This window comes from Phytophthora cinnamomi (assembly GCF_018691715.1).
Source record: "Phytophthora cinnamomi strain GKB4 chromosome Unknown Contig116, whole genome shotgun sequence".
NCBI classification, from domain to species: domain Eukaryota; phylum Oomycota; class Peronosporomycetes; order Peronosporales; family Peronosporaceae; genus Phytophthora; species Phytophthora cinnamomi.
Genome location: NW_027151049.1, coordinates 391,117 through 406,935, shown reverse-complemented (window position 1 = coordinate 406,935; position 15,819 = coordinate 391,117). Strand labels below are relative to the sequence as shown.

Genomic DNA, 15,819 nt, shown 5'->3' with positions numbered 1-15,819 from the left:
AGCGTCTTGACATTCGGCGTCACCTCCGCAGTCTGCCCAGCAGACTGCTCTTGTTGCGTCTCGGTCCCGGACCGAGACTTGCGCAGCGTTTTCCGCTTGCGCCGTCTTCTTGTTGTGCGGAGCCCGGCTCCGCACAGTTGTTCTTCTTGTCCAGGCCCGGCCGTGGACAGTCGTTCGCCGGGGGACCCTGTCCTCGGGCGCGCGGTATCAAGCCCGGCTTGACCGCATTTTCCGTCGTGCAGCCCGGCTGCACGGTAATGTGTCCCTTCGCCGGCAGACCCTGTCTGCGGGCGCGCGATATCAAGCCCGGCTTGATCGCATGGCGCTTCGTCGTGCAGCCCGGCTGCACGACAGCATGCAAATTGCGTCAGTGCGGTACGTTTGCAACCGTCCGCACTGTTTGCAGCGTCAACTCCCGGAGTTGACACGCCTTCGTCACCTCGACGCCATTCATTGGCGGAGCCCCTCATGACTGAGGGTGCGTCGGCTCCCGGTGCCGACGCGTCGTTGTCGACCTGACCGCTTCGGGTCAGGGACTGTCCCTTACACGCTTGAACGTGGGTGTTGGTTCCCGGAACCAACACATCTTTTTCTTCCGACGTCGGCAGCATTGCCGACGTGGGTCTCACTTGTACGCGCCCTCGCGCACTTCTTGGGCACTCCGGGACAGCAGCATAAAGCGCTGTCTCGACTGAGAGCCGCGCGCACCTGCTGGTGCGCGCGCTGCGGTAACAGGGCCATCGCTCTCTGTTCCGCTGTCGCGTCCGAAGCGCACGAGCGTGCGCTTCTTCCAGTCTATCACCGGATCATGCCGTGCAAGCCACGGCATGCCCATTACGTCGAACTTATCGTCCAGGTCCAGGACGATAAAGTGTTCGACAAACATCCATTGTTTGTACGAGAAGCGCACGTTCACGACGCGCTTCTCGGTCTTTACGATGGCACCTGTTGCCAGTCGTACCTCCAGAAGACTTCGAGGTGTATCTACCTCCTCGAAGTCAAGTCTCGGTAGGCTTCGTAGTCGAATAAAGTTGTTCGACGCGCCTGAATCCACCAAAGCTCGAAGAGAGTCACTCGCTCTCTTCGAGTAAACCTTCAAGGTGACTAGGTTTGGCCTGTCATCTTGTTTCTTGCAGTGAGAGCTGGTCTCACTGGGGGCTGCAGTCTCAGTGTCGCGTGCCCGATGTCGGCACGCGCGACTGCATTACCAGTAGGGCGCCCCGCGCCTACTGGATGTTCGCGTTTTTGTTGGTCCGCGGCGATGCCTAACATCGCCACGACGGCCACCTCCAGGGGCATGGGAGCTGTGCACTCCCGTGCAAAGTGACCGATCCTTCCGCAACGGAAGCATCGCACGTTACCTCCCTGCTGCTGGTAACCAGCAGTTGTTGCATTCGAGAGGTCCATTGGTTCTGGACCTCCCGGCCTCGCTACCGGGCGCGGTTGCGGCCTCGGCACGTTTACATGCAGTTTAGCCTGCCGCAGGCTAAACTCTTCTTGCATGGCAAGAGTGATCGCAGCTTCGAGAGTACTCGGGTACTCTCGGAAGAGATAGGTCTTCACAGGCCCATCTCTAAGCCCCTTCATGAACGTGACGACCTTGGTCGCCTCGTCAATCGGGTTAGTCACGATATTTGATACCAAATATCGTGCGCGCTGCGCGTAAGCATGGACGTCATGCTTACCCTGCTGAAGGTCGAGGAACTCCGCCCTCGACCGGAACTCGTTTTGCGGGGGCTCAAACGCTTGTTTGAGCTCCTCTTTGAACACTTCGTACGTGCTGAAGCACGTAGGATCGGAGAGTCGGCGTCCATACGCCCAACTCCTTGCGCGTCCGCCAAGGCAGGACATGGCGAACGCGACCTTCGACAGCGGGTCGACGATGCGTCGAGCCGCTATGGCTGTGTCGAGTTCGACAAGCCATCGGAGGAGAGGCTCGCCCTCTCTTCCCACGTAATTGCTTACGCTCAACTTTAATGGTTGAGCACGCGGTGTCGTCCCTGACGACGCCGTCACTGAGGAAGCAGCGTCACGCTGCTCCTTCATGATGAACCCCAGAGCAACACCATGTTGCTCCGTCGGCGATAGCGTACGCAGCATTGTAGCTATCGCCGCTTCTCCAATGACTGTTGACAGTCGTTGGAGGGCCTCCCACTCTGGGTCAGACAGGTGGGGGCAGTCAGCGCGTGCAACATGCGTTGCAGGCGTGTTGGAGCTCTCCATGGGCACCTCCGTGCTCATGTGGTTCTCAGCTACGCGTTCGTACACCGCGTACGAACGTCAAGCAGTCGGTCGTTGGACGGACTACAAAGTACTACCAGGTGTAGTGGGTCTAACTTGACTCACTACTTTAGCTTACACGTTGCGCAACGTGTATGAGGAAGCGTAAGTACTTAGTAATTACTTAGGTTAATTATATTTTAATACACAAATATAAGTTAAATAGGAAGGGATTCCAAGTGACTTAGATTAGGTAAAATGAGAACTGTATTGCTTGTAAATTGATATTCTTCTAAAATCTGCTAAAAACTGTTTATCATCTATGAAAGGGTTGACAGCGGCTGGCCCGCTAATATGCATGACTCTGATTGGTAGAAAGATGCTGCTTTCTACCAATAGGATCTTTTGGGTATGTGTGGACTACTCATTGTGGTGGTCCACTTCAATGTATCCATTGGTGTGTCTTACACCAAGGCGAGGAAGTATCCAAAACTTTTAACAGATAACCTATCTGTTAAATTCACAAGTGGCTTGTAGCCACTTGTGCGTGTAACCCCGTTACACTAGTACTAATAGAGTCGATATGGAACAGATGTTGAGCGGAGCAGAAGAGTTGAGCGGAAGACGCAGCAACTCAAACGTGCGAGCGTCGCCGAAGGAACGCTCGGGAGGTATACCAGGAACTTCAAATTCTGGGAATCATTTTGCAACGACTTCTGGTATTTGGTTTGGATCGACGAGCTGCCCAGGGCAAAACAAGCACGGATGGTGGGACTGTTCACCGGACTATGTGCTTCCGAAGGACACAACAGGAGCAAGACCGGCAACAAGTTTCAGACCTTTGACGGAAAAATGGCAGCGGTGGCTTTCGCGCACAAGACAGTTAGAAATGCCTGGCTCGATTACCATGATCCGGAATATGACCTTATCGCTCAGGGATACAAGCGCACCAACAGTCAAGTGGAGCGGAAGCAACCAGTTACTACACAGATGCTGCTCAAAATCCATGAGCAGGTAGACAACGCAGACTTCGAGTCTCGTCTATTGTGGGGTTCGATTGTTATGGGGTTCATTTTCCTCGACCGTAGCTCGGAGCTATGGGGGCCTGTTCCTACAGCACGCTCGGAAATTGCGAACGTGTACACTGTGTGAAAGCAGCCAGCGTGATTTTGCGAGACTGTCGTGGAATACAGATCGGACCAGAGTCCGAAAACGCACACTCGGTAGATGTGATGGTCGAGTCCCACAAAGGTGACCGTATTGGCCAAGGAACGGTAGTCCGTCACTACCGATCGAATCATCCGGTACTATGCCCGGTGCTAGCTGCTAGCGAGTGTTTGCGCGTACGGCAACAATGGATTCGAGAAGGAAAATCGATGGGGCCGTTCCTAACGTCAACGTCGAAGACAAAATCTATTTGGAAGGCACGCGTCGCCGCCCTCATCAAACGGCGGCACGAGACATGGGTCTCCCCTCACAGGATTACTCAACACACTCGTTACGCATTGGGGGTGCATGCGCGTTGCTTGCCGCCGGAAAGAGTGACCTGGTGATCCGACTGATGGGTCGATGGTTAAGTTGGTGCTTCTCGGTGTACACCCGGTTGAGACCCGGTATGGTTCAAGATGCGGCTAGTAGCATGATCAAGGCCTTGTCATGGGAGTGTCGCGAAGCAGCCTCGCGCCACTCTGGGGGGAACTCCATCGAGGCTAACCCTCAAGGCTAATCAAGTCTACTTGCCCCTCTCTCACAGTGATGGCACGAAGGAGGAAAAGCCAACGCGTAGCGAGTTTTTCGTATCGGATAAGCTGGAGCACAAGTGCCCTCGTAGTGTTCATTAAATTACCGTTTTCGCCATCCGTCTTCAGCTAGCCATCAAGAAGCCGCGAAGCCCGGCATGCCATAACTCGCGTCGCTCCTTCAGCGAGAGTCGCCATGAGCGCGTACTGAGACTCCGAGACATCGCGCGTTTCGCCGGCGTGAACACAGCAGAATGTACCGACAGCAGTTGTGCCTCCTCCTTCAGGGTACGAAATCTTGATCGGGAAGCCGAAGTAGAAGCGTACACCGTCCCGACGAACGAGGTTCATGGCGCTGAATCGTACGTCAGCTTCAGGGTGGCGAACAACTAGCGGAGCTCCGTTCATGAGAGTGTGGGCGCAAATGGAGTGGTCGCGCGGGATTTCACATCCTCGCCATGCAGGGTCGGTGGAGGCCACGACGTACGATGCATTGGGTCCAATGATGGTCACCAGCGTAGCATCGCACTGCAACTCGCCACGCGCGATGTTACACAGCAGCTCCAGGTCCGGGAGGTTCATCATGTGCGTAACGATTTTCGGATGAGTGTCGATCCACTGCAGTCGGTGGGCTTCGTCAGCTGGAACGGGGTGGTGAGCGACGTCGACAACGCTTTCAGGGGCTTCAGCATTTTCAGCATTTTCAGCATTTTCAGCATTTTCAGCATCTTCATCATCTTCAGCGCCATCGTCACAGGAATCAGCATACTGCAGAGCGTACTCACGCCCGGAGGCACCTGCCAAGGGAGGAGTCTCGCTGTCTACTGGACTCGAAGGAGTTTCTGGGGTAACCTCAGGGACGGGGGTGACTTCGGGTGTTTCTTCCTTCTTGGCTGGCTTTGGTATCTCCTCCGCGAAACCTTGCTCTTCAGCTAGACGCCCCAAACTCTTGGCCAACTCAGCCGAGTTAGCCCGGAACTTGCTTTTATCCTCCTGGGAATTTTGAGGACTGAGGAGATGCTTGATCACGCGAATAACCACAGGTTTCTCCTCCTTAGACGCATCGCCAAGCACTTGACTGAGCGCCCGAGCAATAACCGCACTAGCGGGCTCCGTTTCGGGGCTGTCCGGTTGGACAGGCCCGCCGGAAGGAGACATTCCGTCGTTCGACGCGCAGAAGTTATCGTAGTCGGCGTCGTCTACACGCTGCATGCAGTGCTCGCAAAGGTGCACACTCTGGCTGTACTTGATGTTCTTGTTTGAAGACTCGGACGACTCGCCCGACAGCGAGTTCTTGCCGACAGTGCACACGCAGCGAGCGCAGACAAGGAAGCCGCACAATTGGCAGCGTTTCGAGCCCCGGGCCATGGTCGCGTCCTCTGCACTGCCCCTCTTCGAAGCACCAAACATACTCCGCACGACGCCCACGCGACGCGTGCAGCACACGCAGCGCGTGTTGGTTGGCTGCACCTTGCGGAGATCCGCCAGCACTTGTGCGTCCAGCCGGCGGCGACGCACTGCGACCTGGAACTGCTTGAGCGCGCGAGCTAACTGCACCACCCGGGCCAGCACCGCTCCGTTCGACGCATCGTCGGCCTCTTCGCGGTTCCTCACGGTTGACAAGAGCCACCGCAGCGGAAAAGGAGACGGCCTGCTTGAGCCGGGGTTCTGCGCCACGTGCGCGCAGAAGGTGACGCGGACTGCGCGCTTGGTGCGGCCGTCCTGCTGCTTCGTGGGCTCTTCGGGGGTGACGAGGTAGATGGCCGAGAGGCCTTGCAGGTGGATCACGCTGGCAGCTTGGGCCTTGCCGGTGAACACGTCGTCCGGGTGGAGCGAGGCGAGCGCGACCGTGAAGCCCACGCTCTGGTTGCCCTCGCAGGGCTCCAGGGCCTCCACGGCGCTGACGAAGCACCACTGCTCGTTGCGCGCGAGCAAGTGGCGCTTGACGAACGTGGCTGTCCTGACCGTCACGTTCTGGTTGGCGATCTCCTCGGCGTGGTGCACGATGGCGCCGTAGATGAAGTCCGGCCCGACCAGTTCCCGCATCACGCACGCGTAGCGCTCGCTCGTGGGCGGGGCCAGCAGCGCGTGCATCTCCTTGAGCGAGCACGCGATGACGCAGGTCGCCGTGACGACCGAGCCGTCCAGCGAGCGCTCGGTCGTCACGCCCGACGCCTCGGAGCGCCGGTGGCGCAGCGTGTCGAGGTCAATGCGGGCTGCGGCCTGCGCGGCCACTTCGGCCAGGCGCCGGTCGCTGGCGCGCACGTAGCGGCGCTCGCCGGTGTTCATTATCGGAGACCAAGGAGACAGGCGTTCAGTTTTTTCTCGCTGCGCGCGCGAGGCGGCCAGTTGCGGTTTACTCACGCAAACGAAAGGCAGTGAGCAGCCGGCGCCTGTAAAATGCCACAGCACTTTGTCATCTCAGTCGCGCTGGACGAGCTGCGCGCGGCGTGTGGGACGTCAAGAGAGACCGTCGGGATGGGGAGGGGAAGTCAGCGAGCGCAGGCAGGACGAATTGACGAGACCTGGAAGCGTTTGACGTGCGGGTCGCTGTTTAACGTCACGCAAACGCTTGTATGGGACAGATCTATGGCCGCTAATGTACACAAGCACCTCCAGGCATCCTTCCTCCTCCACGGCCTCTTCCTTCGGCACCTTCACGCTGTCCTCCGCTGTTCTACATGTATTGCTCTGCAATATTTTTCGAGCATGTCCGATCCAAAACCTTAACAGGTACAGAACCGTACATGTATTATTCCTCCTCGACTTTCTCGTACATACCGTACCGTAAGCATGGATCAAGGGCCGAGACGTTCTCGGCGACGCCGGTCGACCGTTAACTGCTTCAAGCCGCTGGTCTCGGTGCCGATCTCCGGCATGGTATAGGACTTCGACGAGTACCTCACCTCGGTCTGAGCCGCGTGTTTTTCCCCCGACCATCTAATGTCTCTGCAAGGTGGAGAGTGAGCTGGGTCTGGAGAACGACACCATCGGCTTCCACCGCAGCGGCGGCACCTTTTCGGCGAAGCATACGAAACCAGAACATCGATCACTGCAACATTGAAGTTCTTACTAATCAGCATTTGGAGTCACCGACAATATACAAGAAGTGAATGGGGGGGGGGGCTCTGGCTGTGTTAATCTTTATCTTGACAACAACGTTGACAACAGGATTTCTCGATTCGAGAATCTCGAAACCTAGCTCAGAACAAGGGTACCGACCGACGCGAGACCAACGTAGCGCTACACCCAGCACCTTCAACGTCTTTTTATGATCGTTGAAGTGTATTCCTCCAAACGGCCCAAGGAGGGCACTTTCTCAAACGACCTCAAGCTTCCAGCGTCGTGGCGTTCTCGGCAACGACGAACTCCCAGAGCGGCTGCAGCAACAGCCCCTCCTGCTCCGTCACGGGCCAGCGCATGAATACGCCGGGCTTACCCCACGGGGCGTCGACCGTGACGGTCTGGCCCGGAGCGAACTCGTCTCCGCTCCACAGATGCTTGTACGTGAAGGCCGAGGCGTTGACCGCAGAGCCCTGGCTGTCGACTTGAACCGGAGGAAGGTACACCTCAACACTGGAAGCAGACAGGACGTATACGGGCGCCACGTACAGAGCTTCGCCCAGCCAGAAGGTCTCATCGATGACGGAGCGTGCGACCGAGTCGTTCGGGGAGTAGACAATCGGGTGACGCACGATAGGCCAGCCGCTCGCTTGGTACTCTTCCAACAGGGCCAACCGATAAGACTTGAGCGCGCGGAACAAACGCGCGTTGTATGCATGGTACGCGCGAGTCGTCTCGTTGGTGTAGGCCTGCACGTTCATCTGCGGGATGTTGCCCTCGTGGGTGCGGAAGGCGGTGCCGCTGAAGGCGCCGAGCTCGCCCCAGCGACCGAGTAGCGCAGCGTTGCGAGTGATGTTCCCAACCGTGGCCAACGTGTTCGTGTACCCGCCAATATCGGAGTGAGTTTGCCCAAAACCCGAGGCGCCCACGTGTAGAGCGCTGCTGACAACAGCGCGCATGCCGTCCTCGCGAGACACGTCGATGTTCTGGTCGCCCACCCAGAAGAGGTTCGTGTGCTTCGCCGAAAAGGTGCCGGCGCTGCGGTGGAAGCCGATGGTGTCGTTCTCCAGACCCAGCTCACTCACCACCTCGCGGAGCAGTGTCGCCCAGACGGTCGGATAGTCGTTGTGGAAGACGCGCGGGCTTACAGTGCCGCTGGACAAACTCACCGAGGCGTCCACCGAGAGGTACTCTCCAAAATCCTGCATCATGCCGGAGATCGGCACCGAGAAATACTGTTTCTTCACCAGCGCCTTGAACCAGTCGATGGTCGATTGGTTAGACAGATCCAGTAGTCCAGCGTCGATGCCCGGTCCGCTCGTGATTGTCCAAGCGCTGCCGTCACCCGCTGTGGCATTGGCCACGAATCGGCCTTCACTGACCGCGATGGAATAGAAGCTCGTGTTATATCCCGTGCTCTTGGTGCTCACGTTGGCCAGGAAGGTGTTGATGTAGCTCATGGTACGCACACCGTACGTGGACTGTAGGTGGGGCACCCACTCCGCCCAGGTCGGATACAGTGTCGAGTCAGGCTCCCAGTTCCACCACAGTCGATGCAGCGAGATGCCGTACGCGCCAGTCTGCAGTCGCGTCCCCGACCAGTCCTGTAGCCACACGCTTACAAGCGGCATATTCGAAGCAAGGGCGTTCTGAATGACCTCCTCCACGAAGTCTTGGCCACCCTGGATGCCCAGGATCGCGCCGTCGTGTGCCCAGTCCGGCAGCTTTGGTTGTCGGCCAGAAACCTTCGTCAGTGCGTTCGACGCCTCAAGGAGCGGGTTGCCCTTGGCAGCGCGGCCGATCCAGCCGCTTACACTCGTGCTCTCGTACATGATCTCCAATGTCGCCGTCGACCCGGTCACATGGTCTCCTTCTGTGATGTTCCCCGCGAGATATCCGGCCGCCGTATCCTCGAACGCCGACGTGGCATTGCTGGCAAGATCGATGAGCGCGTACTTGGTCCCATCAAGCACGAACCAGCGGCCAAGTGAAGTCGTAAGAGACCCCACAGCCGTGTACGTCGTTAGCAACGAACCACCCGCGAAGGCGCCCGAGATCGATGCATTTGCGTTGAGGTACGTGGTGACAGGCTCTTCACCACGACCAACTCCTCCTTCTCGACTCCAGACTGGCACTCTCCAGCCACGGAGGTTGCCGATACCCGTTTGCTCTCCAAGTCCGAAGAACGCTTCATCTTGTGGGGATTCGTAGGCCAAATAGACGTTGCCGACGTTGTCTCCAGCCACGCTCGCGTTGAACACCAGAGGCTGCGAGTCGTCGCTGCTGTCGGCGTAGGACGCATCCAGAGCGAACGAGAGCGTCCACGTCCAGCCTGAGCACGACGCATCGGCGAAGGAACCAGTGACTTCCACGCTATCGGAGCTTGACGATGTACTGGAGATAGTGGCGGTCTGGCAGGGTGTCCTAACGTCGCTGCTGCTCAACTGGAAGTTGCCCGACGCCTGCGTGATGGTCGTGAGGCCCGAAGATGCGGAGATGAAGGCTCGGTCCGATGCAGCTGAAAGCACAGCACTCAAGGTCAGAAAAGCACGAAGCATCATGGATTGATCCTGCGTTTCACGCACACTTCCAGACTTGGTCTCCCGCGCTGTTGACGATGTTGAGGGAAGACTCGTCCGTGTCGACAGCCACGGTGAACGGCCCCAACGCGTAGCTGGTTGCCGTCGCATCGGCCCGCGAGCTGGCAGCTCCTATGAGCGCTGCAGCTGCCAGAGCCGGCACCAGTCGCGGCTGCATTGCGTGGTCTTGTTGGCGGAATGGGGTTCACCGAGCGAATTGGTAAATGGCACAGGATACATGTACCAGAGCCACCCACGCACACGGGACTCTAGCTTGCAACGAGGAGCTGTCGACGCCAACACCAGCGGCTGAGCCCACGCAGCCAGGTTGAAGTTCCCTTCAGCGATACCTTCCCGGCGGCACAGATGGTTGGAAGAGCCCAATTGCACGAAGGCGTCGACACCTAGCGATTCGCCCTCACCGTTCGCTCACGAAGGAATGTTGCAATGACTCATGGCCCGATTCCGCTGCATGTTTTTCAAGACGCTCCTTCTTGACGTTGTCTGGTCCGTCCGTGATATCTCACATGTGAGGACATGCACAGAAGTGAAAACTCGCTTTCGTGCCGATCGGCCGTCTTGTGACAGGCCACCACATCGTCTTGTGGTCGATGAGCTGACGTGCCGATCACGCGTGAACAGGTAAGGAGCAATCCAAGTTGAAGAGGTTTGTTTTCGTTTGCACCGATACTTACATCTCTACATCATTTACTTCGGCTTCCCAGTGAACATGTTCACCAACTTGTCACGCTTCCGCAGACCCTGCGGCTTTACAAGTCGCTCGTACGCAGCGTTGGTCGACTTGCGCACGGCCCCTTCCTCCTCTTTCGACGCCCAGAACACCTCCGCATCAACCACCCGAGCAACAACAGCTCCGGACGAGGACTTGGACGAATGCTCGCTCGAACGCCGTTCATCCTGGGCGTGCAGCACCTCAACAGCCATACCGACGGCGTCCAGACCACGCGGGGGCTTCGCGTCTCGAGGAATCTCACCTGGATTACCACGGATCGAGAACACCGGCGGACAAAAGCCGTCGTATTCCAACGGCTTGTACGGCACGAACCCTTTGCTTTCGTCGCGGACCGGCTGCACCGCCAAATACGCTTCCAGTGACAGCTTCACGACGTGGTGCGAGTCGAAGACACGGGCGAGCTTCGTCGGGTCGACGTCGCACACCATGGCTTGCAACGGTAGGTTGGAGTAGAATGACCCCACCGCGACGTTGAGCGATCGGTTCGGGTCAAACGTGCGCGCCAGCGCCTGGGCCTTCTCTCGGATAGCTGGCTGGAGCAGTTGCTGGAAGCTCCCCACCAGCGACTCGACCGTGCATGTGACCGGATCGATCGGCGCGACCCCCACACCAACTCGTTGGCACAGACGCGCGGCGAAAAGCTGAGAAGGGTGCGATCCACAAACAGCGACGGGTTTACCAGCCGTGAGTCCTTCGGCCAGGATGTCGGGCTCACCCCAATGCACTGTGGCGGCTACGATTGGAAAAAGCTGCGTGTACGGCACTTCGGTGTCAATAACCAGGGCGGAGCTGGAGCGATGCGGTGCGAGGGCTGCAGCGTCACGCAGCTCTTGCGCTTGTACGATGACTCGCACGTTCAAACGCTGAGCGGCCTGGTCGATTTTACGCACCAGCTCCTCAGCGTCACTGACAGCCAAGTTCTGTGCAGACACACCGAAGTACATCACCGGCGGACCGGACTTTGCGAACTCGTTCAGCGCCGGGGGTATGCCTGGGTGGACGTGCTCGTCCTTCAACGTCACGTGCCCGGCGACGGTGATCTCTTCAGTCCAGTCCAGAGGCTTCGGAAGCAATGCAGGGTTGTACAGGTACACATGGGGGATTTCCCACTGGACCAACGCGTCCGGGCGATCTAAGCGGCTCGTGAGCCCGATAAATGATCGGAACTGGGTCAGGACGTCCGATACAATACCGTGATTCAGCGCTGCATCGACGACGCCATGCGAAAGCAAGTTGCTGTATCGAGGAGTCATTGCCGCTGCTGCGTTCGATCCAGCCAACGAACTCAGCACGTGCGGGAACTCGAACGTCAGCGACAGCGGGTCGAGGCTAACGCACTGCAGAGGGATACCGAGGCGCTGCGCCACGTGTACGTGGCCGAGCAGCATCGGGTGCCACAGCAGTGCGTCGGCACGGAAGTGCTCACCGGGTTTGTTGGGACCATTGCCATGCGGATCTGAGCCGTACGCAGCAGGCCACAACGAGTAGATGAGTTCTCGGAAGGTTTGGAGAGCCTCCAGACTTGAACAACCAGAGTCGTCGTCGTCGGTGGTGGCCTGGGCGTCGTGTAGCAACTGTGCGAAGGCTTGGATAGTATCAGGTGCACCAGCCAGTGGGTAGAAGTCGAGCCCAAGAGCGACGATCTTCGAGCGGAAGCACTCGTTGGCGGCCAGTCGAACACGGTTGCCGTGCTGTGCGAGTTCCAATCCGATCGCGGCGAACTGCTTGATGCCGTTGTCCCACGTGCCGAGGGCAGCCAAGCACACATTCATGGTTGGAATAGGAGGTTTGGCGCTCACGTTCGTCCGCAGTGTTTGCACTGTCTTACCGTATTGAAATGCTGCGAGCTCGCGCCACTGCGCGATGACATCTTTGTCTATGAAGTCAGCCTTCTCGTGCGGAATATCTACGGCCATATCGACTGGTCCTGATTGTCTCAAGCGTACCTCTTGAAGCGCTAAGTCGGGTTGCTTCAAGCAGTGCTTAGGTACAGTATCACTGCAGTTGAAGGTGAGGCCTGTGTTGAACTGGTATTGGGTTTCTGTACAGGAAGACTTGGGGGTGTTATCTGGGAACAAGGGATTGTCCGTGGCTGATAGAGTACGTCGACCATCGCGGAGGTCTAAGGCAGCTTTGTATCTCGATCGATACCTTCCAGCCGTGCTTTCGATGCTGTGAAGCATTTTCTTGCGATTCTTTTGGCTGGTAAAAATCACGGTGTCAACACCGTTGACTTCCATCGTTGGGCAGTGGCTGTTAGCCAAGCCTTTCTGCAAGCCTATTGCGGCCATGAAGCGCCGATCCAACATGCTCGAATGTTTTTGTTCTCCTTCCTCACGGTGCGCGTTGATATGCCCAGTGACGACACGGTCTGTGAAGTGCACAAGTCCAAGGGTTGGCCGAACAAGGAATCCGCCCACGCCTTTCAAGGTCCCCAAGGCTCCACCCGCTACTCCGTTTTTCGTGAATCCTTTAACAGGTTCTCGTACCAGACCAGTGTAGGCACCGGCGAACTCGTGAAAAAATGCTCCAGTACCAGCGGAAGCTCCACCCAAGGTCGAGTCTGGCCCACGCGCCGAGTAGTCCACGCAGTGGTAATTAACCATCTTCTTGCTGGCGCTCTCAGGTCGCTCGCCCACGATGAGCGCGCAGCGGTCACACAACTTCAGACGATCACGAACACTCCAGCGCGTGGCGATCCGCTCATGGTCCAGGTCGCAGAACATCTCCTGCGTCGGCAGGTGCCGGTAGAAGCTGCGTACTGCTTCACCGGCACCGTCTTCACGGCTCATGATATCACGAAGCTCTAGTGCTCGAGCTCGCAGTGTTGGGTCCATGAGCCCCACGAACGCCTCACGCAGCTTCTCGGTTGTCAGCTGTGCGATCGGACAGGGCTCAACACCCACGCCGGCCTTGACGACCGCATGGCCCCAGAACGGCTGATCACCGAAGAACGGCACGATGAAGGTGGGTTTGCCAGCAAGCAGACCTGCCGCGGTGGTGCCGGCACCGCCGTGGTGAACCACGGCACACACTCGCGGCATGAGCCAGTCGTGCGGACAGTTCCCAATGAAGAAGACGTTGTCGGGGATGTCGAGGTCGCCAGCCATGTCGCTCCAACTGGACTGGATGAGCACGCGCACACCCGCCTGCTGCGCTGCATGGATGATCATCTTGGTGGTGGCCATGGGGTCGGCGAGCACCATGGATCCGAAGCCGACGAAGATGGGTCCGCCGTCTCGGCCTAGGAACGCTTCGAGCTCTGGCGACGCCGCGTAGGAACTGCTCGGCCCACCGCTCAGAGTCACGGTTCCGATGACGTCGTAGAGGTGTCCCCAGTCGGCCGGCTTGGGCACGAGCTCGGGACTCCACATGAAGGCGTGCGGGATGTGGAGGTCCAGCAACAGGTCTCGGCCGCCGTCGCCGTTGCGGATCTTGCGCAGCTTGAGCACTTTGGTGCGGAACTCGTTGATGAGGCCCTCGGTGCCCTGCCACATGAGCAGATCGACCATCTTGTACGACAGGTAGTTGGTCTTCTTGAGCTCGTCCGTGTATGGCATGTTGGCGAGTGGGTGCGGGAAGGCCCTGGTGGGCACCCAGGGCTGTGGAAACATGATATGCAGCGGCACGCCAAGGCGCTCGGCGACGTGGATGTGGCCGTAGGAGACGGGGTTGGCGATGATGGCTTGGGCCTTGAACGGTTTGCCGGGCACGCCCGGGCCGCCTCCGTCGGGGTCGGCGGCCGAGACGGCCGGCCACGTGGAGTGGACGATCTCGTTGATCATCTCCTTGTTGCGCGGCACGTCCTTGGTGAGGGTCTCGATCTTGGTGGGGATGAGGTGTCCTCCCGTCTTGACCATGTAGGCGGCCAGCTCCTTGGGGTCGCCGCCGAGAGGGTAGAACTCGACGCCGTGGCCCACGACGAAGTCTCTGTACACGGCGTGAGTGGCGAGCCGTACGCGGTGTCCGTCACGTTGGAGTCGCTGAGCGATGGCGAGGAACGGCTGCACGTCTCCTCTGGTGCCTACGATGATGATGCAGATGCGCATGACTGGCGGTCGCTGAATGGCAGTGCTGGTAGCGTTGGCGACAGCGGCCGGGCGGTGGTTTGGTTGTCTCGCTGTGTCTGCATTCGTGTGGTGGTCAGGTGATCGGATGTCGATGGCGTCCTCCGCTGCGAACTCGAGTTGGATGCGGCCGTCAGGCCCGCATGCTGCGACTGCAACAGGCTGGTGGCCCTCGCCAGGCTCGCCATGACTGTCGACGGCGATTTCGTTGCCGGAGGTGTTGGTGCTGAAGCTGCTTCGTCGCATGTGCGTTAATATTGCCCGAGTGGTGGAATGGATAATGATCGGCGCGCACACGAATCGAGGGCGAGTGCTCATCAAAAGTTGCTTGGCGTTTACGCGTGGTGTCGTTGAGCGGTGCGTACATGTGTCCCAGCCTAATTTAGGTACAACTGCTTCACGCAATACCACGGTCAGCATTCGGTAGTAGTGGGAATTTCGGAAAGTATTCATACTACTACTACTATCCAAGTTCGGGCAATAGTAGAATGCTATATCTATTAGTAGTGGGACATCGACGGTACTAATATGACTACTACTACCTCCGTTCGGAAATAGATAACCATTTGTTTTTTTTGCGCAGCGCTCCGCCTCGTTCACTTTCCTGATTATAAAATTGTGGGAGTGCTGGAGATCTAGAGTTGACACTAAGCGAGGCACAGTCCAGAGAGGCGCAGGCGTTTAGGAGGGTTGAAGATTTAGAGTTGGCACTAAGCAAGGCATAGTCCAGAGAGGCGCAGGCGTTCTTGTTCCGCCGCACTACATACACGAAAATGGATCTAAGATACTTGAGGGGCACTTGATTTGGCTTCGGGTGCTACGAGGATCCCACTTGCTGCGATGGATAGCAGGGAGGCGCTCGCATTGGCGAGAGATGTTGCATCGCATGGCAATGACGTTGGAAGACTGTGCGTTCGCATCAGTTTGTCCTTACGCAAATGTCCGAGCCGGTAATCATTTCCGCCATAAGAGTTCATGATATGCTCCATGGGTGCTGGCAGCGGGAAGCGCGAGTCCTCCGTCCAAGCGTCGCTCCCAGCCTTCGCCTCACGCTCATCGTCAGCAACCGAGCCCTCCATCGTCGTCGGATCGACGCACCTGACGGACACATACACAGCACGGAGCAGTCTCCGATATGGCACTCCAGTGACAATTGGTCTTCGCGCACTTCATGATACGTTCGTATGAGGCTGGAAGTCGAAGAATGGAGGTTCCTGACTGAAGTGCGCGGGAGGGGGGGGGGCGGAGAACCACGTCTTTCCAAAATCTTCCGTCCGTTGAAGTATGGGTACATTAGTCGTGCTATTATCACTACTATCCATGTTTGTATGGGCTACTATTCAATTAGCACTACTTATGGCTCGAACCCCAGTACTATATTATTATTGTTATTAATA

At 57.9% G+C, this 15,819-nt stretch overlaps 3 protein-coding genes across 3 annotated transcripts; all 3 read right to left on the bottom strand.

Annotated features, from left to right (window-relative positions):
• Positions 1-4,088: 4,088 nt before the first annotated feature.
• Positions 4,089-6,248, bottom strand: IUM83_16521 (uncharacterized protein; the record flags this gene model as incomplete). The annotated part of the gene is made up of 1 exon (XM_067941408.1): positions 4,089-6,248. One exon carries the CDS (start codon positions 6,246-6,248, stop codon positions 4,089-4,091), a length of 2,160 nt encoding a protein of 719 aa, XP_067781654.1.
• Positions 6,249-7,288: 1,040 nt separating this feature from the next.
• On the bottom strand, positions 7,289-9,779 carry IUM83_16520 (putative glycosyl hydrolase; the record flags this gene model as incomplete). The annotated part of the gene is made up of 2 exons (XM_067941407.1): positions 7,289-9,540; positions 9,608-9,779. The coding sequence occupies 2 exons, from the start codon at positions 9,777-9,779 to the stop codon at positions 7,289-7,291; spliced, it is 2,424 nt and encodes an 807-aa protein (XP_067781653.1).
• A 735-nt stretch (positions 9,780-10,514) lies between these two features.
• IUM83_16519 (Sterol 3-beta-glucosyltransferase) lies at positions 10,515-14,668 on the bottom strand (the record flags this gene model as incomplete). The annotated part of the gene is made up of 3 exons (XM_067941406.1): positions 10,515-10,519; positions 10,597-12,211; positions 12,845-14,668. The coding sequence occupies 3 exons, from the start codon at positions 14,666-14,668 to the stop codon at positions 10,515-10,517; spliced, it is 3,444 nt and encodes a 1,147-aa protein (XP_067781584.1).
• Positions 14,669-15,819: the final 1,151 nt, after the last annotated feature.